The sequence below is a fragment of the Carcharhinus amblyrhynchos genome, chromosome 34, assembly GCF_965287045.1.
Source record: "Carcharhinus amblyrhynchos chromosome 34, sCarAmb.v2.hapA, whole genome shotgun sequence".
NCBI lineage: Eukaryota > Metazoa > Chordata > Chondrichthyes > Carcharhiniformes > Carcharhinidae > Carcharhinus > Carcharhinus amblyrhynchos.
In genome coordinates this window covers 11,820,241-11,847,065 of record NC_137357.1, presented here as the reverse complement: position 1 = coordinate 11,847,065, position 26,825 = coordinate 11,820,241, and the positions used below count along the sequence as shown (strand labels likewise).

Here is a 26,825-nt window from a genome sequence, read left to right as displayed (position 1 = left end):
AAACAGTGGCTACAGTTCTCCCATTGTGACGGGTCTGTCTGGCGGGTCATAAGAACATAAGAAATAGGAGCAGGAGTAGGCCATCTAGCCCTTCGAGCCTGCCCCGCCATTCAATAAGATCATGGCTGATCTGCGCGGTGGGAGATGTGTGTTGCCACCCTTGTTCTGGGATTTGCCCATGTGCCAGGAGCACATGCGCATCTCCCTGAGCCAGCGAACAGTTGCCAGTCAGACCATGCTGGAAACCGGCAGGAAGGCAGCCAAGTAATTTGAATCTTTTTTAAATGCATTTTAAATATGTTTTCAGTGTGATTATTGGGAACTTTTAGTTCCCATTGAGTCTTCCGCCCCGCCAGAAATACTTCATTTGGGCTGTATTTCGACGAGCTCCCATGTTGGGGGAACTAGCCGGAGACCCCGCTGGAATGAAAGTGGGGGGAGCAAGAGGGGTTCTCAAGGGGGTCAAGTGGTGGGGAGCAGGTGGTGCCCTGGGATTGGGCAGCCTGATGCTGCCCAAGGGGTGAAGTTCCCATGCCTAGAGGGCACCTTGGCTCTGCCCATCAGGCCTTCTGTGGGAGGGGACTAGGGGAGGGTCCCACTGCCACTTTGCAGACAGAATTGGTATAGGATGGAGGGAGGGCAGCGATTGGGGTGGGGGGGGGCAGTGGTCTGCTGGGAATGGGATGGAGGGGGCAGTGGTCTGTTAGCAGTGGGGTGGGGGGAGTGGTTGGGCTGTACATTGGGGTGCTCCAGGATGGTTGGGGGTGGAGGGGAGGTCAGGGCTGGCTCGGCCCAGGAATTGTTGTGGAGGCCGTGATTAGGCCGTGGCGGGGACTGGAGGGGCAGCACTGCAGGGGTCCCAGGCTGGCCAGTGAATGAGCTGGCCGACTCCCCGCCCACTCCAGTTTTAATGATATTCATGACTGGGACCTCTACAGTGCACAGAGTGCAGAGATTTGGGTGTGAAGCTGAACTGAGAAAAGAATTTGGATCAAGAACAGTTTTCCTGCCAAATCAGTGCTTTGGGGAGAATTGCAGCCAGTATTTCTGAACAAAATATTTGACTTATCTCCCACAGCATTGAGCGTATTATCACTCCACGCCTTGCACTGACGACCGCTGAGTTCCTTGCATACCAGTGTGAGAAGCATGTGCTGGTTATTCTGACTGACATGAGCTCGTATGCAGAGGCACTTCGAGAGGTAAGTCTCGGCAAGAGACCAAAATAAATTTGTTTGCAACTGCATAATGGAAAAGCCTTGTTACATTTCTTATTTTGGATGTGGGGCTGAAAGGATCATGTTCATAGCTGTGTTTCCAGTTCAGTTTTTTAAAATGTACCAAAGCAGCTCTTTATCAAACCTGATAAATTTTAGGTCTTAAGCTGGAAATTTGTCGGGACATGGGACAGGATTTTCCAGCCTCTTCTGTGCAGCAGGATATGACAGTCCCACCGAAGGAAATACGCCTGTGGGAAGACAAGCTGTGGTTGAGCTATAAAAACCTGGTCATATGACTTCGCAGATTAGAATTTTCCATGATGTACTTATTTTTCAACAGCAGTTTAGGATGTTGCTTAGGGCATTTTGTCTCATTTGCAGGAGTCAAATTAGACTTGACACATGACAACTGAAACTGTTCGGATAAATGGATTGGATTTGTACATTTTTTAAGAATCATGAACAGACCCTCCACATTGCTCCTATTGCCTCCGTTTTCCTGTTGTAAGCCTTTCCGATGGGGTCAGTGTACAATTGTCCACTGTATTGGTATATAACAAGCTCAGGGTATTTTGTCCTATTGTATCATGGTAGGTCTCAGCTGCTCGAGAGGAAGTGCCTGGTCGTCGTGGTTTCCCTGGTTACATGTACACTGATTTGGCCACCATTTATGAGAGAGCTGGGCGTGTAGAGGGCAGGAATGGTTCGATCACACAGATCCCCATCCTAACCATGCCTAATGATGGTAAGCATTATCAATGTGAGGATGAACGCTCTTCAGTGGACATTTTACTGTGGATGTCGCTGGCCATTTTTTGAAATCCAAAGAGGTCAGATATAAAATGGAAGTTTACTGAGCTTCAGGGAACCTGTCAGTTACTCTAAAGGGAAAAAAATGAATCCAATCAAATTGTTAACTGGACAAAGTTTTAAAAAGAAAGTCAGGTAGAATGTTTTCATCTCAACGATAATTAAATGATGAAATATGTTTTTCAGGTCAAAAAAGATACCATTACCACAAACGTTGTGGAAGTCCACATAAACATTAATGTAGGTTATCCCAAAATCATCTTTTTACTTGGTTCTTCTCAGGAAGTTGTGACTCTACAAGTTGCTAGCAGTTAAATTACATGGTATTTTCCCTCAGTGCTCTGGTTTCCTCCCACAGTCCAAAAAATGTGCAGGTTAGGTGGATTGGCCATGATAAAATGCTGCTTCATGACCCAAAATGTGTAGAACAGCAGTTGAACATGGGTCAGTGGGTCCTAAGAGATGGGTGAACACTGTTCCGAAGGGACTGGTGATGGCCTCCGTTGCCCTCAGCCGATAGAAAGGGAGTCGGGTTCAGACCCCTGAATCCAGAACCGGGCGCGACCCACTCTGCAGACAGTGGCAGGTGGTGAGTTTGGCTGGGGTGGTACATCTGCCACACCATAACGCAGATGTCCTAAGGACAGAAACCTTCTGTGGAGCAAAAGGCAAAAGCTCACTTGATGTTGATGTTAAGATGTGCCAGGAAGGGGAATTTTTGGGGTAAACACATGGGGTTAAGGGGATAGGGCCTGGATGGGGTGCTCTTTTGGAAAGTAAATGCAGACTCCATGAGCTAAGTGGCCTTCAGGGATACATCTTCTAACAGTATCTTGGATTTAGATCATGCTTTTGATGCAATGAAGCATGCTGAGCCACATGGGGAGATTTTACGTACCATGACCCAAAGCTTGATCATAGTGGTAGGTTTTCAGAAGTGCCTTAAAGGAAATAAATGAGCTTTTCAGACAGGAGGTTTAAGGATGGAATTCCAAAGCTTGGGCCTAGGCAACTGAAGAAACCACCACCACTGGTAAAGCAATTATCACTGGGAATACACAAGAAGTCATATTTGCTTACCACCCCAAAACTGTGTTTTGGGCTTGTGGTGAAATTATGCTTTCCAAAAGTCAACTGAGCCACTCGTGGTTCAGACCTGGAAAATTATGCATGACTTTGTGTATGTCCAGGATTAGCATTTACTTAGCTCTTCAATGTGAACAAACAGAAGAGTCAGTTTCAGCACGTTACATATGTTTACCCATTTCTGATGTGACAGAGGGTAATTTTGCTTGTTCTACTGAAATTGATTGCGTGCTGCTCTAAAACTGCAGCTCACTGCTGCAGATGAGGAAAATCTATTCATTGGGTTTTAATTAGTTATACTGCCTTAAAAGAGAATTCCAACTAGTCCAGATGTATTCCCAATCTAATTGCATGGGAATCCTTTCATGGATTGGTAGATTAAGCTGGAATGACACATGGTGCTGATGTTGATGCATTTTCATATGGCTGATTTTTTTTGGGTTGGTGTTTTGTATGTTAAATGTAGACATCACTCATCCCATTCCTGACCTGACTGGCTACATCACTGAAGGACAGATCTATGTTGATCGACAGTTGCACAACAGACAGGTAAGGCAGGACAGCTTTTCCTTGATCCTAAATGCTGTGTAAGCACCTAGCACAGTGGTTAGCACTGCTGCACCAGGGACCTGGGTTCAGTTTCCGGCTTGGATCACTGTGCGGATTCTGCATGTTCTCCCCATGTCTCCATGGATTTCCTCTGGGTGCTCCAGTTTCCTCCCCCATAGTCCGAAGGATGTGCTGCTTAGATGCATTAGCCATGCTAAATTCTCCCTCAGTGTACCCGAACAAGTGCCAGAGTGTGGTGATTTGGAGACTTTCACAGTAATTTCATTGCGGTATTAATATTTGCCTACTTGTGACACTAATAAATAAACAATATACCATCCCCATCCTGATTAAATGGGTTGTGAGATCCATTAAGTGTTGCTTACAAAGGCCCTGCACTATTTCCATCAAAAGGAATGATTGGATGAGTAAAAAGTGAGGCAGCTGAATTCTTATCATTGAATGGTAAATAAGGATAAAGAGATGTTAGTTTGGAGCTGGAGGTTAGTGGCTTCAGTGATGTGCTGGATGTGGAGTTTGAAGCTCAGCTGTGGGTCAAACAAGACACAGATTATGCACATTTTCATGAAATGTTGAAGGAGAACAAGATGATATTTCGATTTTTAAGAAGAAAACTCTTTTTTTGATGTGAGAATTTTCAGGTTTGTAATTTGATTCTTTTTTGTTTTACTTTGTGCTGCTGCTGCCCCACAGATTTATCCTCCAATTAATGTGCTTCCTTCACTTTCACGATTGATGAAGTCAGCTATTGGAGAGGGTATGACACGCAAGGATCACGCAGATGTTTCCAACCAGCTGGTAAGGAACAGAGAAGCAGGAGCAGGCCATTCACCTGTTATGGCTGATGTGTACTGGAGCTCTTCCTACTTACCTGTACTCATTAATACTTTTTAAAAAATTTTATGAATCTCAGTTTGAAATTTTCAACTGTTTATCTGAACAACTTAAGTGAGCGAGTGCCAGCTTACAGCTTCCTTTTGCACAAAGAAATACTTCCTGGCATCACTCTAAATGGCCGACCTCTGATTTTAATGTTGTGCATGGTAAAGCACAGAATTTAATACTATTCTGGGGAGTTTGTTTTTATATCCATTGTTGTGTGACAACTGATTTCTTAACATCAATGAGGGTCAAATAGGGATAGATGACTGTTATTTTGGAAGTGGAAGTCAGTGGCTTTCGTGATCAGCTGGATGTGGTGTTTGAAGCTCAGCTCTGGGTCAAACAAGCCATCAATCACACACAATCAGTTTGAAGAAGTGTTCCAGGAGAGTGGTGAGATTGAGAGATAATGTGTAGAATCTCTGGTAGGCTTTTATTCCTGAAGTACAAAAGAAATGATATCAAAATGCCATCATGGTCTTTTGAATATGTTTTTACCAATATTTTTTCTGCCTGCAGTATGCGTGCTATGCTATTGGTAAGGATGTCCAGGCTATGAAAGCTGTGGTTGGAGAGGAAGCACTTACTGCTGATGACTTACTGTTTCTGGAATTCTTACAGAAATTTGAGAAAAACTTTATTGCTCAGGGTAAGGTTTCTTTTCCTACAGAATTTTAATAGCTCTTCTTCCTGTCATAGTGGCAAGTAGATGTGTTGGTCTCCTCGAAGCATTGCCTCAAATTAGTACTTTTTGGTCTTTAAGTCAGCTAAAGTAGTTGCAAGTCCAGTAAGGATATTCAAATCACCTGCCTCAGCTGATGACCCATTGATATGGCTGTTCGATGCCGCACACATCCTAATCCCTCCTATTGGGTGGTTGTGGAGATTTCGAAGTCTGACCTGACCTTTGCTGGAGTAAAAAATTTGATATCTAGCCTATCCAGCTACAGTTTTCACATTTAACAAAATCCCAGGAACACAGGATAGTTAGTGTGACCTAACTTAATGTACTTTATTTTGATCATATTTTTGAACGTTTGAGCTGTGTATCCCAAGACTTGGAAATTCACAGGGGATTGTTTAGCTTTTTAAACTTGTGTTTCTTTAGGAGCTTACGAAAACCGCACTGTATACGAGACCCTAGATATCGGCTGGCAATTATTGCGCATCTTCCCCAAGGAAATGCTGAAGAGAATCCCACAGACCACTCTGGCTGAGTTCTACCCAAGGGATTCTGGCGCAAAACACTAACTCCTCACTCTGTATTTATGTGTTCTTTATTTCGTCATGTGACTATTTATTTTCAGTGGTTAAACTTCTTGGGAAGTTGTATTTAAACAAAGCAAAGATTTGTGACTCTGCTGGTGTTTATTTTGAGATCTTTCAGCCTGAGGAGGATTTGAAGGAGCTGTCTTGTCGATGTCTGCTGGTCTTGCAGGCCTTTACCCAGACAGGTTTGTATTTTGTGCATAGCACAAATTGTGAAGGTTTGAGAGGGTTTTATTGCAAGCAATTGACCATTGCCGTTGTTCTTTCAAGTGTGTGAAAGGTGCTGAACTGATTGCCTACGTGTCATAGGCAGTTAATAACTGTCAATTGATAATTCATGTGTATCATAATATCCAGTGATCAATAGGAACATTTACAACATGCTGTTTCACGACATGACATTCTCAAATGACACATCCATTTTGCTGCACTCATGCTCAGAAATATGGCATTTTCCAACCGCTTGGGCAGTACGGTGGCACAATGGTGAGTACTGCTGCCTCACAGCACCTGAGACCCGGGTTCCATTCCAGTCTTTGGGTGATTGTCTGTGAAGAAATTGCACATTCTCCCCATGTCTGTGTGGGTTTCCTCTGGGTCCACCCACAGTCCAAAGATGTGCAGGTTAGGTGGATTGACCATGGTAAATGCGTGGGGTTACAAGGGTGGTGGGGGAGGGTGGAATGTGCTTGAATTGAATGGCCCCAGTCTGCACAGTAGGGATTCTCTGATTCTTTGGTTTTTGGGGCTGGTGCTCAAAGTAATTTATAGATTTTTGAAGGTGGGATAAGTACTTAATTTACAAGAAACCTTTACATTTTTGTCTGTGAAGTTGAACATAAATAGGAAAAGATTTGAGTTGATTTTGGAGCAGAGATGAGACAACTCATGCACTCACAGAAGTGTGCAGGAGACCATTTGGGAATTGATCTGTTCTTCTGAATTTGCATCTGCCAAGTTTGTGGAATATTTCAGTTGTTGCACTTCAGCACACAGTTGGTGTGTTACTGAAGTTGCTGTCATCAGATAGCACTGTTGATTATTTTGGGCCAACTAGCACATATATGCAGCTAGTATTTTTGCATACTCTAAGTCAGTGGTATTAACACCAAATGTAGAACAAACTTGTCAGCACTTAAAATTTTACTTGTGCTTTAAGCTTTTGGGAGTTTACATATTTGTTTCTGATTTGGATGCGGACAGGTTTTGTAATGCGTGAAATAGCTTAAGGACAAAGTTCTTCTATTCCATCTGGAGGTTTGGTCCCAGCCTTTCTTTGGGCAGGTGTAAGTAAGGTTCTGCTCGGTTCGGACTCTAGTCAGTTGCAGATGGATCAACCTAATTGGAATGTAGTGTGATCTATCAGTAAAATATTTATCTTCGTGTTCTAGTAATTGGCGTGGAAAATACAGGCCTTTTGTATTGCATTCTGCATGAAACCTGTAAGCACTTCTTGCTCAATGTGCAATGTGAGAACAGTGGTCTTTTTACCTTGTCATGACTGATGACTTGTCTTTCAGTTGAGTTTTTCCTTATGCTCATTACTGCCTGAATGTCGCTTGCAGACTTATGTCCTTAACATTAAACCCTTCTGAGCACAGAAGAGGGTAATTCTGGTTGTACCTGACTTTCTCATGCAACTTTTTTCATTGTATTTACCCTGCTTCATGAAATCTACAAATTGTTTAGTTGTTAGATGTTATATTGTAAGCTTTCTTTTGATAAGTTGTGTTATGTTTCAAGCATTCCATTCTGATATGTGTATAAAAGATCCACTGGTTGAAAGTGAAAATACTGGAAGATCTTAAATGTTCACAATGTATAAATAAATGTTAATAGAACAATGACAAGTGTTGACTTTTCATACTTTTAGATTCTCAGCCCATTGAGGGTTTGGAAGTTCATACCATTAATTAACAAACCAGCTGTCCAGCTTGGAATATTTCAGCCAGTTTTGAAGGAAACTCTTTCCTAGATTCAAAATGACCTTACCTCTGAATCTGACTGCTAGGGAACCCGCAATTTCTTGCCCAGCCTGCCATAACTCCTGGAGTACACTTTATTTATTGTTGTCTCAAGTAGGCCCAGTTTACCACTGCAATAAAGTTACTTCATCAGGTCCCCAGGAGTTATCTACCTTGATGCGCTTTCAGGCTTCCTAAACACTCCCCTGTAATACGTACACTCCTCAGGACTTCACTTGTTATTTCCAAAAGTTGATATTCACACATAAGGGATATTGTTCCACCGGAGCAAGCAGAGAGGGGAGCGATGCTGTTGAGGAGAGCTGGAAGATAAGAGTACTTAATTTTGAACTTAGTTTTTCAGAGTTTTTCCCAGAGTAGCAGGAATCAGGAAACCTGAAGTCGGCCATGGGGAGTTTTGGGAAGGTTTGCAGTTTGCTTTGATAGTGTGGGTTGCAGTGGTTGCTGGTTAAGTGTTTTATTTTTACCTGTATATAAGTTGGGCGGTTCCTAAACCCAAGACAGTACACTTGTAGTGTCCCCCACCCTTCTACTTCTCCTACCCGAAAGGGGGTGAGTGAATATCAGGCAACTCTTTCTTTCTTGTTTTATCCACAAGTTATCTGGAGGAGATGGCAGGGAAGCAGTGCAATGTTCCTCCTGCAGAATGTTGGAGGTGGAAGGGTGTCCCTGCTGATTTCACATGTGGGAAGTGCACCGATCTCCAGCTCCTCAAAAACAATGTTAGGGAACTGGAGCTGGATGAACTTCAGATCATTCGGGAGGCAGAGGTGGTCATATATAGAAGCTTTGGGGATGTAGTTACTCTGAAGAACTGGAAGATGGATGGGTGACAACGAGAGGGGCTGGGAGGACGCAGTCAGTTCAGGAATCCCCTGTGGCCGTTCCCCTTGGCAACAAGTATACCGCGTTGGATACCGTCGAGGAGGACAACCTACCAATGGTAAGCCACGGTGACCAGATCTCCAACACTAAGTCCGTCCCTGTCGCTCAGAAGAGGAGGCAGAAGAGTAGAAGAGCAATAGTTAGTGGGGGCTCGGTAGTTCGAGGGACAGATAGGAGGTTGTGTGGCAGCAAAGGAGACTCATGGATGGTATGTTGCCTCCCAGGTGCTAGGGTCCGTGACGTCTCAGACCGTGTTTTCAGGATCCTTAAGGAGGAGGAGGAACAGTCACAAGCTGTGGTACACATCAGTGCCAACGACATAGCTAAGAGAAGGGACAGGGATTTAAAACAAGAATTTAGGGAGCTTGGGTGGAAGCTGAGAGGTCGGACAAACCATGTTGTCATCTCTAGCTTGTTGCCGGTGCCACGGGTGAGTGAGTGGAGGACAGAGAGAGAGTGCAGATAAAAACATGGCTGTAGAGATGGTGTAGGAGGGAGGATTTCAGTTACATGGATACTTGGAGCACATTCTGGGGAAGATGGGACCTGTATGAACAGGACGGTTTGCACCTGAACCAGAGGGGCACCAGCCTGGGAGGGAAATTTGCTATGGCTCGTGGGGGTGGGGGAGGAAAATGAACTGTCGTCCAGAAGCCAGTGTTGAATGTAATGAGGTACTGAGGAGGGTGTCAAGTTTGCAGGCGTGTACCAGCAGACAGGAAGGTGGGTTGAAGTGTGTCAACTTCAATGAAAGGAGCATCCGAAATAAGGTAGGTGAACTTGGACCATGGATTCGTAGTTGGTACTATGATGTTGTGGCCATTACAGAGACGTGGTTAGAACAGGGAGAGAAATGGTTGTTGGAAGTTCCAGGCTACAGATGTTTCAGTCAGCGTAGAGAAGGTGGTAAAAGAGGTGGAGAAGTAACATTGTTAATCAAGGATAGTTTAACGGCTGCTGAAAGGCAGTTTGAGGGTAATATGGCTGAAGTTAGAAATAGGAAAGGAGTAGTCATGTTGTTAGGAGTTTTCTATAGGCCCCCAAATAGTAATAGAGATGTGGAGGAGGAAATTGCAAAGCAGATTATGGATAGGTGTGGAAGTAACAGGGTAGTTATCATGGGTGACTTTAACTTTCCAAATATTGATCGGAACCTTTATAGGCTGAATAGTTTGGATGGGACGCTTTTTGTACAGTGTGTGCAGGAGGGTTTCCTGATGCAGTATGTGGATAGGCTGATAAGAGGTGGGGCCACATTGGACTTGGCATTGGGTAATGAACAGGGCCAGTTGTTAGATTTGTTTGTGGGAGTGCACCTTGGAGATAGTGACCACAATTTGGTGTCCTTCATTATTGCAATGGAGAGGGATAGGGCCATATGGCAGGACAAGGTTTATAATTGGGGAAGGGATAATTATGATGCAATTAGGCAAGAATTAGGAGGCATAAGATAGGAACAGAACTTGTCAGGGAAAGGCACAAATGAAAAGTGGAGCTTGTTCAAGGAATAAATACTGTGTTCTTAATAGGTATGTCCCTGTCAGGCAGGGAGGAAATGGCCAAGTGAGGGAACCATGGCTCACAGAAGAGATTCAATGCCTTGTCAAGAGGTAAAAGGAAGCGTACGTAAGGTTGAGAAAACAAGTTGAGCTTGGTTGCTTGAGGGTAACAAGGTAGCAAGGAATGAGTTAAAGAAAGGGCTTAGGAGTCCTAGTAGGGGGCATGAGAAGTCCTTGGGTTGGATAAAGGAAAACCCCAATGCTTTTTTTCTCATGAGAAATAAAAGAATGACCAACGTGAGGTTCGGGCTGGTCAAGGATAGTAGTGGGAAATTGTGCGTAGCGTCAGAAGAGATAGGAGAGGCGATGAATGAATACTTCAGTGTTTACCAAGGAGAGGCGCCATGTTTTTGAGGATGAGAATGTGATACAGGCTAATAGGCTAGAAGAGGTCGATGTTCTGAGGGAAGATGTATTAGCAATTTTGAAAAACCTGAGGGTCAATCAGTCCCCTGGGCAAGATGGGATACATCCTCGGATTCTTTTGGAGGCAAGGGATGAGATTGCATCTGTGATCTTTGAGTCTTCACTGTCTATGGGGATAGTCATGATGTAGAGATGCTGGCATTGGACTGGGGTAACCACAGTAAGAAGTCACTTGATGTTTGTGTCGATATGCGCAGTCTTCTTGGAGATCCCATGACTTCTTAGATGAGGTAGTGCCAGAGGACTGAAGAGTGACGAATGTTCCTCTGTTCAAGAAAGGAAACAGGAATGACCCTGATAATTATAGGCTAGTTAGTCTTACTTTGATAAATTAATGGAAAAGGCCCTGAGGGATAGGATTTATGACCATTTTGAAAGATGCAATTTAATTTGGGATAGTCAGCATGGATTTGTGAAGGGTAAGTCTTGCCTCAAACATTTGAATTCTTTGAGGAGGTAGTTAAGTGTGTAGATGAAGGTAGAGCAGTTGATGTCGTATACATGGATTTTAGTAAGGCGTTTGATAAGGTCCCCCATGGTAGGTTCATGAAGAAAGTAAGGAGGTGGCCAACTGGATAAGTAACTGGCGATCTCAGACAGAAGGTGGTGGCGGTGGATGGAAAATTTTCCGACTGGAGACCAGTTACTAGCAGTGTACCACAGGGATCAGTGCTGGGTCTTCTGCTATTTGTGATTTTTTTTCAATGACTTGGAGGAGGGGGCTGAAGGGTGGGTTCGTAAATTTGCTGATGACACCAAATTGATGGAGTTGTGGATGAGCTGGAGGGCTGTTGGAGGCTGCAAAGAGACACTGATAGGATGCAGAGCTGGGCCGAAAAATGGCAGATGGAGTTTAACCCTGATAAGTGCAAGATGATTCATTTTGGTCAGACAAATTTGAATGCTGATTACAGGGTCATTGGCAGGGTTCTGAGGAATGTGGAGAAACAGAGAGATCTTGGGGTTCATATCCCCAGATCCTTGAAGGTTGCCACTCAAGTGGATGGAGCTGTGAAGAAGGCTTCTAGTGTGTTAGCGTTTATTAACATGGGGTTTGAGTTTCAGACTGTACAGGACCTTGGTGAGACCACATTTGGAATGTTGTGTGTAGTTCTGGTCACCTCACTATTAGAAGGATGTGGAAGCATTGGAGAGAGTGCAGAGGAGATTTACCAGGATGCTGCCTGGTTTGGAGGGTAGATCTTTGGAGGAAAGGTTGAGGGAGCTAGGGCTTTTCTGTTTAGAGCAGAGGAGGATGAGAGGTAACTTAGAGGTTTATAAGATGAGGGGATTAGAGTGGATGTTCAGAGACTATTTCCTCAGGTGGATGTAGCTGTTACTAGGGGACATAAATATAAGGTTCGTGGTGGAGATATCAGAGGGATGTCTGAGGTAGGTTCTTTGCGTGGTTGGAGTGTGGAATGCACTGCCTCCTGTGATAGTGGGATAGAACATTTTAGGGACTTTCAAGCAGTTATTAGATCAGCACATGGAGCACAGCAGACTGATAGGGAGTGGGATAGCTTGATCTTGGGATTGGACATAGCTCAGCACAACATTGAGGGTCGAAGGGCCTGTACTGTGTGCACTGTTGTGCCTGTTAATTTTGAGATATTTTCAACCAGTGTGCTTACTCTAAGGTTTTACCGCCATGTCCTTGCAAGATGGACAAAGGACAAACACAAGTAAAGGTTCAAGAAGTTTATTCATAATAGCACTACTAACGCTTAAATTACCCACACAAAAAAACCCGCAGATTCAAGTGTAATACCCGCAAAGGTGGTTTGGTTAAAACTGCAGGCTCGATTCTTTTGAGTTCCTCTGGTTTGTCATCTCGATGGCAGCTCCTTCCTTCCTTCTCTGGTCAGTCTTCCGAATGGTCAAGGGTCTTCGCTTCTGGGGTCTGAAAATGTGTCTCTTTATCCCCTGCCCGCTTGCCTTTCCAGAAACTTGTCTGGCTTCTGGCCAATGAGATCCCAGGAGAGGGTTCCAATACCCAGTGGGTTTCTTGATGTCTGCCTGACAGGACACCAGGGTCTGCCCCCAGGTGTCCTTGCTGTTGCTTACATGTAACTTGTTATCAGATTAAGCCAACTGCAGGAACTCTCGGTGACAGAACGTCTGAGCCGATCTGAGCTTCTGAGAATAGGCCAGTGCATTTCAATGGGGTGCAATGATCTGCTGCTAAGTATCAGTAGGATACAACGACCTTTGATGGGTGGTTGATTAATCAGGCCCAGACAGGTTTGTGTATTATACAACTGGCCTGCCTGAGGTTTGACTGTGTTTGATTTTTAATATGCCCAATTCTTTAATTTAGGATATCCAATTATATCAGCCTTAAAACTAGGCCTTGTTTATATTACAATACTGTTACATGTTATATGTCCTCATGGCAGAATTAGGCACAAAACAGAAACAGCCAAGACAATGATGTCATAAAGAAAACCTGTGTTCAATTGGCTTGGAAGCCAATATGGCCAGACAAAACTACAAGTTCTGTTGTTTTGGATTGAGTATTTGCTTCAGAAATGAATTTGATATAGTAAGTAAACTTACTGCCTGTTGCAAGTGAAATGTTCATGTAGTTGTTGGAATGTATTTCAAAAGCTAAGAAACCGTCAAAATGTTTGAAATCTAATAATGTGAGTACTTTATTGCTATGCAGCACACTAGGTCAGGAAACTGAGTTGACAGCAAGTATATCACCGAGTCTACATTGTGATGATGTTACAATTCTGCAGGAAAATGGAGACTGATAAGTTTTTTGAAGGGGTAACCTAAAAGGTAGATGAGATTGGTGCAGTTGATGTTGTCCTCATAGACTTTAACAAGGCCTTTGACAAGGTACCACATGGTAGTTTGTTGCATAAGGTTAAATCTCACGGGATCCAGGGCGAGGTATCTAAATGGATACAAAATTGGCTTCTTGATAGAAGCCAGAGGGTAGTTGTAGAGAGTTTTTCAAACTGGAGGCCTGCGACCAGCGGTGTGCCTCAGGGATCAGTGCTGGGTCCAATGTTATTTGTCATTTATATTAATGATTTGGATGAGAATACAGGCCTGGTTAGTAAGTTTGCAGATGACACCAAGATTGGTGGCATGGTGGACAGTGAAGAAGTTATCTTGGATTGCAAGGAGATCTTGATCAGTTGGGCCAGTGGGCTGACGAATCGCAGATGGAATTTGGTTTGGACAAATGCGAGGTGATGCAATTTGATTGAACTGGGGCAGGATTTATTCAGTTAATGGTGGGGCACTGGGGAGAATTATAGAACAAAGAGATTGAGGCATACTTGTTCACAGCTCCTTGAAAGTGGAGTCACAAATGGACAGAGTGGTGAAGAAGGCATTTGGCTTGCTTGGTTTCATCAGTCAGAATGTTGAATACAGGAGTTGGGATTGTTGAAATTGTGCAAGACAAACTTGGAATACTGCAGTTTTGGTCACCCAATTATAGAGAAGATATTATTAAAAGAGTGCAGAAAAGATTTACGTGGATGCTATGTGGACTTTATGGTTTAGGCTAAAAGGAGAGGCTGGAGTGTTGGAGGCTGAGGGGTGAACTTGGAGAGATCTGTAAACTAATGAGGGGCACAATTCAGCGAGGTGGTCAACATTTTTTCCCAAAAGTAGGGGCATAGGTTTAAGGTGAGAGGGGTCAGAGGTTTGTTCACATAGAGGGTGGTGGGTGTCTGGAACAACCAGCCAGAGGTAGTAGTAGAGGCGGGTACAATTTTGTCTTTAAAAAGCATGTAGATAGTTAGATGGATAAGGTGGGTTTTGAGGGATATGGGCCAAATGCGGGCAATTGGGATGACCTTAGGGGTTTAAAGAAAAGGAGACATGGACAAGTTGGGCCAAAGAGCCTCATTTCATGCTGGAAACCTCATTGGTCATGTCTATGAACATATGTATAATTCAGACAGAAGTTCACAGGCCTACAATTTGAAATAAACTATTATGAAGTAGATTTGGGAAGATGTAATCTGTAAAATCTTGCCAAGATACTTAAAGATTTTTGTGAAAAGTCTACAACTTGACCCTCTGAACATAGACATGAATGGAACAAATTAATTGTATCAAGACCACTTTGAGGAAAAAAATGATACTTCACCGAATCTAACCAAACGGTGAGCATTACAAAGCCATTAAAGATAAGGATCAAATTGTTGCAAGGGAGATTTCGGGCAGCCAGTTCTGGATTCCCTGTAACCTCTTGGTGAGGGAAAAAAAATGCTTTTCCCCAAATCCTCTCCAAATCTCCTGCCCCTTCAGACTGGCTTACCTAATAAATTGGCCCCTCTCCTGAATGGGGAGAAGTTCCTTCCCATCTCCCTGTCCTGGAGGGGGTGAGAGATTGTTTTGGCGGGGGGGGAGGGGGTGAGAGACTGGCCACAGGAGGCTGCTGTCACTCTGTCTGTACCCCGCCCCCACCCCCCCCACTCCATGGTGACGGGGCGATTGGAAGAGGTGAAGCGAGTCAGTGTGAACATCCCTCCCCTCTCAGACACACGCAGCAAGGAGAAGCAAACATTGTGTGTGTGTGGGGGCGGGGGGGAGACAACGTTTGGCATCAGTAAATACATTCCGAGAAACAAGGGAAACAATCCGAGGGAGAGATTAAAAAAAGATCAGCAGAGGGAGACAACCCTGATCAAGGAGAGGAGCTGGGTGACATCCTCAAAGCTGAGACGAACCCCCCCACCCCTCCCTCCAGACCAAACATTGCCTTAATGCCGAGCAACAGAGCCAGGATAGACCACAGTAGGATGCAGAAGGTAAAACGTGGCGTTTGTTTTTAAAGCTGGTACAATGTTCGATTTCCAAACAGGAGGCGATTCGTTTGAAGTGAAAGTGAAATGTTTCTCTTGTGATTTGTGAACTTGCACTGACACCAGTTTGTGGAAAGCACTTCTGTTTCTTTCTTCAGCAAGTTAAAGTTGTAAATGGGAAGGAGAAGAATGGATCCCTCCAACCTATCCTGGTTTTGAAAAGTTGTTGTAAAAGAAAGTGGAATAATTGTGTTCTCTTCACCCAACTTGTGAAATTTAAATTGTGGCCAAGACTGGGATGTTGTTCCTCCCAAAGCTGTGTGTGTTGAAATGTAATATGTTGAAAGATCACCGTTGTAAGTGCACCGTACTTGAAATCAGTATGCAGGATTGAAGATTCAGGGGTTTTCCTTCATTCACCCTCTGTGAAGCATCTTGAGACACTGCTGTTTAAAAAGTTGTTGTCGCACTTTGAGTTTCAGATCATTTACAATCGTTGACAAACATGCTCAAGATCAGAAATGTTGTGTTTTAGAATAAGTCGGAGCAGACCCCCAACCACCCCATGAGGTCAGGTTGATTTGTTCACTGCCTGTGCAGTAATGTGAGGGAGTGAATCGCCCACTTTGAACAGGACTTGCATACTTTCTTTTTAATGAAGGACAGGAGCACGCTGCTAATATGTGACAGTTTGTTACTTGATGTCCCTTTTTAAGGCCACATTATATAATTACTGTGCTCACTTCAGAGGCTGGTTGGATTTAAATTAGAGGTCAGAAGAATTTTTAAAAATCTGAGAATTACCGTTCAAAGAAATTCAATGTAAAGTCGCATATTTGGAATAACAAATGCAATCAGTAATGTTAATAGAAGGTCAGACCGAGGGATTAAAAATTGCAGGTTAACTGATCTTTAAAAGAGAGATTGCACAAGTGAAGTCCGTATGATGGGCAAGAGGTTTCCTGAATTGAATATTCAAGTGGGGAAATGATCAATCTGCAGACCAGCTTTATTGTACATTGTGTATTTATGACATCTTGATTGTAACAGAAGATTCTCAGGTGCTTCACAGATGAGTAACCAGTCAGGCAACTGAAGGCATGAGGTAGATTTTCAGAAGCGTATTATTGATTTAGGGGAAAGCAGAGGGGGCTTAGACAGGAAATTCCAAAGCTTTGAGGAAATACCCGAATGCTCAGCCAGTAATTGTGGGGAGAGGAAAGCCGGGGGGGTGCACATGAGGCCAGAGTTGGAGGGATGCAGACTTGTCAGAGGATTGTACGGCTGCAGGATGTCCACAGATGAAGAGCAATGAGACCAAGGAGAGATTTAAACACAGACTGGAAACCAATAAAACCTGGGTAATGGATGAGCAGAGTGTGGTATGACAGAGAATGCACATTGTAGCTGAGTGAGTTTCAGAGAGAAATAGATGAGCATTTGAATGAAAATATTAAATAGTGTAGGTTAACACAGGAGAGCAGACCTTGAATAGACAGCTTGTAAAGTGGAGTAAATAAAATGTCCCATCATTTCAACATCAAAGTACCACTGAAATTCATTACCATCAAGCTTTGGCATTGTGACACAGTGGTTAGCACTGTTGCCTCACAACGCCAGGGACTCGGGTTCAACTTCCGGTCTGGGTCACTTCCTGTGCAGAGTCTGCACATTCTCCCTGTGTCTACGTGGGTTTCCTCCGGGTGCTCTGGTTTCTTCCCACAGTCTGAAGGACATGCTGATTAGCTGTTTTGGCTATGCTAAATTCTCCCTCAGTGTACCCAAACAGGCAGTGGACTGTGGTGACGAGGGGATTTTCACAGTATTTTGTTGCAGTGTTAATGTAAGCCGACTTGTGACACCAATAAATAAACTTAAAACCATCAGCACGCAGTCACACATAAACAATCCAGCAGGTTTTAGCATTTTTGGTTCCTCATGCCTGCTGCACCATTTTTTGAGATTATGACTTATTTTCCACCTCCACTGCACCCTCTTTTGATTCTGATATCCCTTTATTCTCTTATAATCCAAAAATCTGTTGACTTCAACTTTGAACATAATCAACAACTGAGCATTCATAGCCTCCTGGATGAGAGAATTCCAAAAACTGACAACTCTCAGAGTGAGGGTTGCTGATATTTTCCAACCAGATGGACAGCCCCTCAGCATCCGCTCTGTCAAAGTGCTCAGAATCTTTCTTATATTAATTCAGGGCTGTGGTCTCACTGAGAGATATATTGCCAATTCCTAATTGTGTTTGAGAGATGGGAAGCCACTTTCTTGAACCACTGCAGTCCATGTCATGTCAGTACTTCCTGTTAGAGGGGGTATTCCAGATTTTTCATCCATTGATGATGTGGTTTCTTTCTGGGTCAGGATAGTGAGTGAGAGAGGGCAACTTGTCAGTGTTGCCATGTGTCTGCTGCTTTTCTCCTTCTTGGCAATAACGGTTTGCATGTTTGGAGGGTGATGTTGAAGAAACCATACCTTGTGGCTGCAGTGCCTTGTGTAGCTGGTACACACCACAGCCATGGTGATGCCAGGAAGAAATGTTTCAGGTGATAGTACACCAAACAAACAGGCTGTTTTGTCAGAAATGGTGCCATGTTTCTTGAGCGTTGTTGAACCTCCACTCAAGCAGGCAAGTGAAGAGTTTCATCACACGTCTGTCTTGGAGACGATGGAAAGGCTTTGTGAAGTCAAGAAGTTAATTACTTGCCACAACTTCTGAAACAAAAACATAAAACTGCTCCTGCTGTAAACCTGAAATAAAAATTGAAAACCCTGAACTACTCAGCTGGAAAAGAAACACCTTTGGAGATTAAACAGAGTTAACATCTCAGGTCAATGACCTTTCGTCAGAACTGGGAGAAATGAGATACGTAATAGGTTTTAACTACGTAAATATTGACGTATTAACTACGTCAAAAATCGTGGCAAATGATTTTTGCCACAAATCAGTGGCAAAAGAAGAAAAGTGAATAAGAAAAAGCCGGTGGTGGGAAGCATCAAATAACAAAAGAGTTGGTGCGCAGAGCCGATGAAAGGTGTGAATGACAGAGAAATGAACAGCTGCCGTCCAAAATCAAAACCAAGATTAAGATTGAAACATAAAGAAAAATAAACTAAACAGTGATGGAGAGCGTGGCCTGAAATTGTTGAACTCAGTGGTGAAATCAGGAGGTTTTTAAATATCAGATGATGAAAGCTTACGTTTAGCTTCAGTGGAACACAGCAGAAGGCTGAGCACAAAGGTGTTAACGTGAAAGAGCAAGATAGAGAATTAAAATGGTAAACAACAAGCTCGGGCTCAAGCTTGCGGAATGAATGACACCACCCAATCTGTGAACGTCGAGATGTAGAAGATCCAAAGTTAATAAGCAGTGTTATGAGCTCCCTAATAGTGCCTCAGAACAAACTTATGAGGAGTGACATTAAATGAGGCTCTTGGGAAGAAGATTCAATTTAAAAAAATATGTTTTTTTAATGATTTGCTATTCTCTCTTCTGTAACATATTAACTGAAGAGATGACCTTGGCCAGATTGCTAATTGCACTTAATAACTTCCTAGCAATTGCAGCTTGGTGTAAATGCTCTTACAGGCTAATGATCTACAGAACAACCTTTGCAAAAGACAGTGGGCAGGATTTTCCAAGGTCTGATGTGGCGAACTGAACAGGTGACTGAATCTGTATCTTCAGAAAAGAATGCTGAGGTGCGAGATCTTGACATCAATGTCATATGCCTCCGAGAGATTGACAATAAATAACACTATCGATAGCTGAATGCATTTGAGATACGCACGCACTGGACAACGTTCCGTTTGTCTTACACGGATAGACAGGCCAATGAAATGCTGGAAAGGAAGGAGAAAAGAGGAAATTAGTGCTTAACATCAAAGAGGGGAAGATAGAATATTTTGGTGCCACCATTAGAGCAGACAGAGACAATTACTGGAAGGAAAACTCAATGAAAGATGTCAGAGAGGCAAACAGTTGACCCATGGAGCAGTACAGTGGCACAATGTTTGGACTGCTGCTTCACAGCACCAGGGGTTCAGGTTTGATTCCTGCCTTGGATGACTGTCTTTGTGGAATTTGTATGTTCTCCCCGTGTCTGCGTGGGTATCCCCTGATGCTCCAATCTCCCCCCACAGTTCAAGGATGTGCAGGTTAGGTGGATTAGCCGTGGTAAAAATGCATGGGGCTATGGGGGTAGGGCTCAGGTGGGAGTGGGGGTTGGGGAATGCTGGGGAAGAAGCTCTTAGTTCTAAGAATGGGTCCAGTGGCCCCTTCTGCACTGTTGGGGGGATTATACGGGTTTGACATGGGTATGTGTACGTGCAGCACAAGACAGACATAGGTGCACACCAGCAGCAATCGATCTTCTAGGAAGAAGATGCCACCAACTAATGAACAAAGTGGTATTCAAGCTCTGATGAAGAGTTGTCCAGTGAAACACCAGTTCTACTTTCCACAAATACTGTCAGGCCTGCTGAGATTTTCCGACATTTTCTGTTTTTTGTTTCAGCATCCACAGAAAATTTCTTTTATCAAAGTGGTTGACTGGGAGGCCTTGAAAAGATCAGAGAGCCCTGTTGCGATGGCTTTCTGTTCAGTCCCACTATCCAACAAGGTCCCCAGTATCTCAGGGGCATATGATATTGATGTCAAGATATGGTACCTCAGCATTCTTTTCTGAAGATACAGGTTCAGTCACCCATTCAATTAACCACTGCAGCCCAGGGAACATGGTGCCGACTGAATTTTGCAAAGGATGCTTTGTCAGTCATTACCCTGTAAGAGCATGGAGGGAATGGATGTCATTTGGCTTCCTGCCAACCAAGCATGGTCAACCAAGTTAAATAATTAAAGGTCCTAAAAGGAAAATGTTCGTATACTGTCAGCATTTCATTAGCAGCTTAGAGGTTTCCCATGCCGTGGGCAGTCTACTAGCTTCATTAAGGCAGCTGCACTGTGGCCTTTCTGAGAACATGAGCTCCTGGCGTGGTGCTAATTTGAGCTGGAGGTTCCCAGGACCAATGAGGCACCCACAAACACAGTAGACTACCCCCTTGGCTTCATTGCCCATCCAGAGAATCATATCTTTTGGATTTAAAACTTTTCACTATCGTCTTTGAGGCTGTCTCATTACAGAGGAGTCCTGTCAATCTCTGAGCAATCATCACCCACCTCTCCAGACAGGGCTGCCAAGGCTTCAGAACTTTGTATATTTGAATGGCAAGTTTCCTGGCTGCTGTCTTTATTTGGTTGACCAGCTCCTGGCTCGCCAATGAGGAAGCCTTCTGCAAAACAGGCAAGTGAGGGCTCAGCACCCTGATTTCAATCAGGGTTCCAAAAAAGTCCTGCCAAGTGTTTTTTCATCCCTTCATTTTGCAAAAAGAAAGTCTTTGGGGGCAAACTTACCAAAAAAATTTGAACAAATGAGAAAACGAGAGAGCTTCAGGGCAGGATTTTATAACTGAGACCAGAAATTTCTGCCCGCCCCTCCCCTTCCCCCTTCCGCCACCCTGAACATCGTCCCCTGCTCTCCTCTGCCCCTGCCGATCGCTGCCCTTGACATTGCACCACCCCCGCCATCACTAGCCCAGCTGATCATTCACAGCCCTCCTCCCAATCCTCTGCAGAGTTCCCCTCTCCCCCCCATACTATGGTGTACATTGCCCTGCTTCCCCTATGTCATGGCCCTCCCCACCCTCAGGAGCTTCTCAGTCCTGCCCTCTCAGGCCTCACCTCAGTGACAGTGTCAGTGCACCAGGCTGGCACTGCCCAAGGGGCACTGGCAACCTTGGGGACTTCAATGGCCTCTGTTCGCACCAGCGAGGCCATCACATCTGGTCCACATTGGTGAGGACTGATAAGCAGGTAAGTTCAAGTGAGCCTGGATGATAGTGTTTGGGACTTAGTAATGACGTGGTAATCATGTCATGAATATTGAGTGGAAAAATTGTGAGAGACCAAAAACCAGGCATTATCTGATTTTTTGCCTCTTACCCAATCTTACCAGCTCGGCACCCCATTGATCGGTGGCAGGATGTGCGGGTAAGATGACTCCCTTCATGTTTCCATCTTCAAAACATCTACAATCATTTTCCTGTTGGTTTCCTTTTAATCAGTTGCACCATGTGATCATCAGCATCATCGTGCCTTCTGTGTGTTCATCTGTTCGCACACACAGATCGTTCATCTGTGTGTGCCTGATACAGTCATTTATCCTCATCAGAAGGTTCCCACTGATCTGCATTCTCAAGTCCCTGTTGTGTGCTATCATTGGCATCATTCATTACATTCACGCTTCTGAGCATTTCAGGTAGTTGGATTTCAAGGATTGAGAAATGTCAAAGTCCTGTTGACTCAATCTTCTCAGCATACCTCAGTATAGTGGTTGAAATTTGAGATGGTCGACTGCTCATTATTCAGGTGTGTCCAAGCCTCAAGGCTCCATCTCCTTCTAAGGCCCTCTCATGACTGAAGTGTCCATTGCAAGATCAATTTGTCCACAAAACTCGCAGTTCATGTTGTCACTTTTGCTGCTTGAGCGAACTGATCCAGCTGTGCCACTTCTGACCTTCTCTGGGTATATTGGATGTTCTGAGTTTTGTGTTGATGGTCCTTGGAGCCAAATTTCAGTGCTTGACTCCTCATGAGATAATCAGCTGCAGTGTTTCCAAGGCGATTTGCTCTGCAATGCATAACTTTGTAAGGCTCCTTTTTCGGGGTGTCCTTGTAGCCTTTTAACTGACTACCTTGATGTAATTTGCCCTGACCAGCTCCCCAAAGATGACTGGTTTGGATAATTTGCAGTCATCCACGCAGGAGATAAATATGAGGTTATCCACTTTGGTAGCAACAATAGGAAGGTAGATTATTATTTGAATGGGTGTAAATTGAGAGAGGTGGATACTCAGCGAGACCCTGGTGTCCTCGTGCATCAGTTGTTGAAAGTAAGCGCATAGCTCCAGCAGGCAGTAAAGAAGGAAAATGGTATGTTGGCCTTCATTACAAAAGGATTTGAGTATAGGAATGGGGATGTTTAACTTCAATTGTATTGGGCATTGGTGAGGCCACACATGGAGTATTGCGTCCAGTTTTGGTGTCCTTATTGCTGTAAAGGGAGTGCAGTGAAGGTTTACCAGGCTGATTTCTGGAATGGCAAGTCTGTCGTATGAGAAGAGACTAAGTTGGTTAGGATTGAATTCATAGGAGTTGAGATAAGTGAGAGGGGATTTCATAGAAATTTAGAAAATTCTAACAGGGTTGGACTGGGTAGATTCAGAAAGAATGCTCCTGATGGTGGGGTAGTCCAGAACTCAGGATCATAGTTTGAAGATAAGGGATAAATCTTCTGGGACTGAGGTGATGAGAAATTTCTTCACCCAGAGAGTGGTGAATCTGTGGAATTCACGACCACAGAAAGTATCACACTAGTTGAGGCCGAAACATTGTGTGACTTCAAGAAGAAATTAGGTATAGCTCTTGGGGCTAAAGGGATCAAGGGATATGGGGGGAAGGGGGATCAGGAGATGGAATATGATGATCAGCCATGATCAAAATGAAGGGTAGGGCAGGCTTGAAGGGCAGAACAGCCTACTCCTGTTTTATTTTCAATGCTTATTTGTTTCTATGAGACATAGCATGCTCATCTAAGGTGAATTTTCTAGCGGGTAGTCTCCATGTTGTTGCGCCCAATCTGATGAAAGACCTTGTTTTTTGTCATTTTGTCCTGCCATTGAATTCTCATGTTGGAGTTGAGTAATGCACTGTCCAATGAAACTGAAATGATAACATGGTCGGACAAAGCTCGGCACAACATCGAGGGCCCAAGGGCCTGTACTGTTCTGTGTTCCATGATGCCACAATAAAAGATACGTGACTGAAGGGGACCTGATGAGACCCTGTAGCCCTTATCATGATGACCCCTAGCTCTCGACTCTCAAATTACAGGAAGCTTCTCAGCATCTCCCCTGTAAACTGCCATCAAAATCCTAGTTTTCAATACAATCACCATTCATTTTTTTAAGCTGCTGGAAATAGAGGCCTATTCTGCTCACTCCTTCTAGAATAGGAACAAGATAGGAATTGAATTCTAATCCCTAGCAATAAAGCCTAACAGGCTATTTGTCTTCCTAAATGCTTGTTTTAAATCTGTGTTTGTGGCATAAGGACTCCCAAGTCCTTCTGAACACGAATAACGCGTACGTTCTTAACACTTAAAAAAATTAGGTTTTTCTATTCTTAATATCAAAGCAAATAACCTCAGGCTTCTCCAAGTTGATCCATCTGCCAGCATTCTGCCCACTCACTTACTCTATTTATATCTCTTTGCAGAATCATTGTTTTCTCCTCACAGCTTACTTTCCCACCTGGCTTTGTATCATCAGCAAACGCTCAGTCCATTCTTCAAAGCCTGTCATTGAGGCTTCAGTATTGATACCCATGGTATTCCATTCATAATAGCCTGCCAGTCTGGCAGTTAACCATTTATTTCATGTTTTTGGTCCTTTAATTGTCCTCAATCCATGTGAATATATTATGTAATATTGTATATTGTACCCACCAGCCTGTGAGTCCGTGCAACATTTTGTGTGCCTGATTTGAAATTCTTTAAAATCCACAGAGCATCCACTGGTTTTCCTTTATCTACTCGATTTCTAGGCGATTCACAGTAACTTCATTGCAGTGTTAACATAAGCCTACTTATGATACTAATAAATAAACTTTAAAAAAATAAAAAAAACTTTAATAGATTTTACAAAGAGAATTTTTCCTTTCATAAATGAAGAACACTGGGGCAACTTGAGGTCATGAAAGGAAGGAGATGAATATATATTCTCTCTATCACGAGAAACCACCCTTTTGCAATGAATAAAAAGAAGTAAAAGTATTGGGCTAAGTCTCAAATCGAAATATTGATCAACTGGTCCAATAACTTGGTGATTGATCACAGAATTGTGAGAGTAGAAGGGGCCATTTGCCTTTTTCTCCATACCATAGAACCCCGACAGTGCAGAAAGAGGCCATTTGGCGCATCGAATCTGCGCCGACCATAATCCCACCCAGGCCCCAGCCCCATAATCCTACACATTTACCTGCCAATCCCTCTAACCTACTCATCTCAGGTCACTAAGGGACAATTTTAGCATAGCCAATCAACCTGACCTGCACATCTTTGGACTGTGGGAGCAAGCAGGAGCACCCGGAGGAAACCCATGCAGAGACGAATGTGCAGACTCCACACAGACAGTGACCCAAGCTGGGAATCAAACCCAAGTCCCTGGAGCTGTGAAGCAGCAGTGCTAACCACTGTGTTACCGTGCCGCCCTGCACATTGTTTAGATTAAAGTCATCATCTAATATTCTCTTGAATATCTTGATTTAACCTGCTTCCAACACACCTTTAGGCAGAGCATTTCAGACCCAAACCACTTGCTGTGTCAAAGTTTTTTCTCACATTATATTTGCTTCTTTTGCAAATCACTTAAAATCTGTGCCCTCTTGTTTTTGATTCCTTTACAAATAAGAACAGTTTCTCCCTCTCCAACCCTCTCATGATTTTGAACATCTCTATCAAATCTGTTTTTTAGTCTTCTCTCCAAGAAGACCAGTCCCATCTTCTCTGATCAATCTTCTTAACAGAAGTTTCTAATCCCCGGAAGCATTCTTGTAAACCTCTTCTGCATTCTGTCCAATGCATTCACATATTTCCAGGAGTATGGCACCCGGAATTGTGTACAGTATTCCAGCTGTGATCAAACTTGTGTCTTGTGTAAGTTCAGCATAGCCTCCTTGCTCTTGTACTCTGTGACCCTGTTAATAAAACCCTGTTATCAACTGCAGTCTGCACTTGTCTTGCCACCTTCAATGCATCATATGTCCAAGTAGGCCCCTCTGCTTTGGTATGCCCCGAAGAATTTTACCCCTTAGTTAATATTGGCTCTCCATTTTCTTCCCCACTAAGATTGCATCACCTCACACTTCTCCACATTGAACTTCACCTGCCACCTATCTGTCCACTCCGCTAACTTGTCTGTCCATTTGAAATTTTGTGCTGTCCTTGTCACAATTGACAATATTTCCAAGTTTTGAATCGTCCACAAATTTTGAAATTGTTTCCTGCATCCAAGGTGTATGTCAGGAAAAGCAAGGGTCCCAATACTGACCTCTGGGGAAAACCACTGCAAACCTTCCTCCAGCCTGAAAAATATTCATTGACTGTTACTTTCTGCTTTCTATTATTCAGCCAACATTGTATCCACATTGCAACCGTCCCTTTTATTCCATGACTTTATAACTATAACTTTTCACACAAGTCTGTTGTGTGGCACTGTATCAAATGCTTGAAAGTCCATGTACACCACATCAGCAGCATTACCCTCACTGACCCTTTCTCTTACCTCCTCAAAAAACACTAGCAAGTTAGTTAAACACAGTTTCTCCTTTAGAAATCCATGCTGGCTTTTCTTAGTCAACCCACATTTCCCATCTGACTATTCATTCTATACCGAATAATTGTTCCAAGAAGCTTGTCCATTACTGATTTTAACGGATAGGTCTGTAATTGCTGGGGCTAGCCTGAGAACATTTTTTGAACAGAGGTGTAACGTTTGCAAGTCTCCAGTCCTCGAGCTTCGATGTTTTAAGATATTAATGATATGTTATTGTGTTGCTTGAATAGTAAGTAGTCTGCTGTTATCTCACTGTGGTGGTCCATTTAATATAGTTTTGATGTAATTTGTGTTTGTATAGACACATAGAGTGGTTCAGCAATATGGAGTTGCTGTTTTTCACATCGTAAATCTATCACCATAGTATCAAGCTAATTATATAGACATAAGGAAAGACTGCTGCTCGGTTCAAAATGTTGCTGTCACCTGGTATCATTAATCAGCAGAAATCTTTCAGTGGCCACCTATGTTGTACTGATATTCTGAACAATCGATCATGCTTCAAGCATGTACCTTTGATTTGCTGTCCTAATTAGTGATAAGTTACTGATTAACTATTGTCACTTCACATCATAACAAGATGTGTGTCAAGAAGCTCACGTGTTAGTGTCGTTGCTTCGTAGAAATTAGACTCACAGATTTCCAAGAATGGTGCGACTCTGTTATTAATTAACTGTGGCAGATCTACAACCATCTATTATGAAGAGTTCACTGCCATGTTCTTTATGGAGTAGAGATAGGAAGCTCATCCACAGAAATTCACAGGGCAAGGAGTGATATGGAGTAAAATTGAGTTTTGAATAGACAAAGGTTTGTGGCAGTGGTGTGTATATGTAAGATGTGTAGGTTAGGTGGACTGGCCATGGTAAATGCATGAGGTTATGAGGAGA

At 43.5% G+C, this 26,825-nt stretch overlaps 1 protein-coding gene across 1 annotated transcript in view; it reads left to right on the top strand.

Annotated features, from left to right (window-relative positions):
- LOC145361165 (V-type proton ATPase subunit B, brain isoform) overlaps window positions 1–7,673 on the top strand; it is a 28,544-nt gene extending 20,871 nt beyond the window's left edge. Inside the window, exons 9-14 of the mRNA XM_080216784.1 lie at window positions 1,079–1,202; window positions 1,815–1,965; window positions 3,583–3,665; window positions 4,380–4,484; window positions 5,088–5,217; window positions 5,677–7,673. Of these exons, the coding sequence (XP_080072910.1) occupies window positions 1,079–1,202; window positions 1,815–1,965; window positions 3,583–3,665; window positions 4,380–4,484; window positions 5,088–5,217; window positions 5,677–5,819 (736 nt within the window). The 3' untranslated portion in view covers window positions 5,820–7,673. The remainder of the gene's footprint in view (window positions 1–1,078; window positions 1,203–1,814; window positions 1,966–3,582; window positions 3,666–4,379; window positions 4,485–5,087; window positions 5,218–5,676) is intronic.
- The last annotated feature ends 19,152 nt before the right edge of the window (window positions 7,674–26,825 follow it).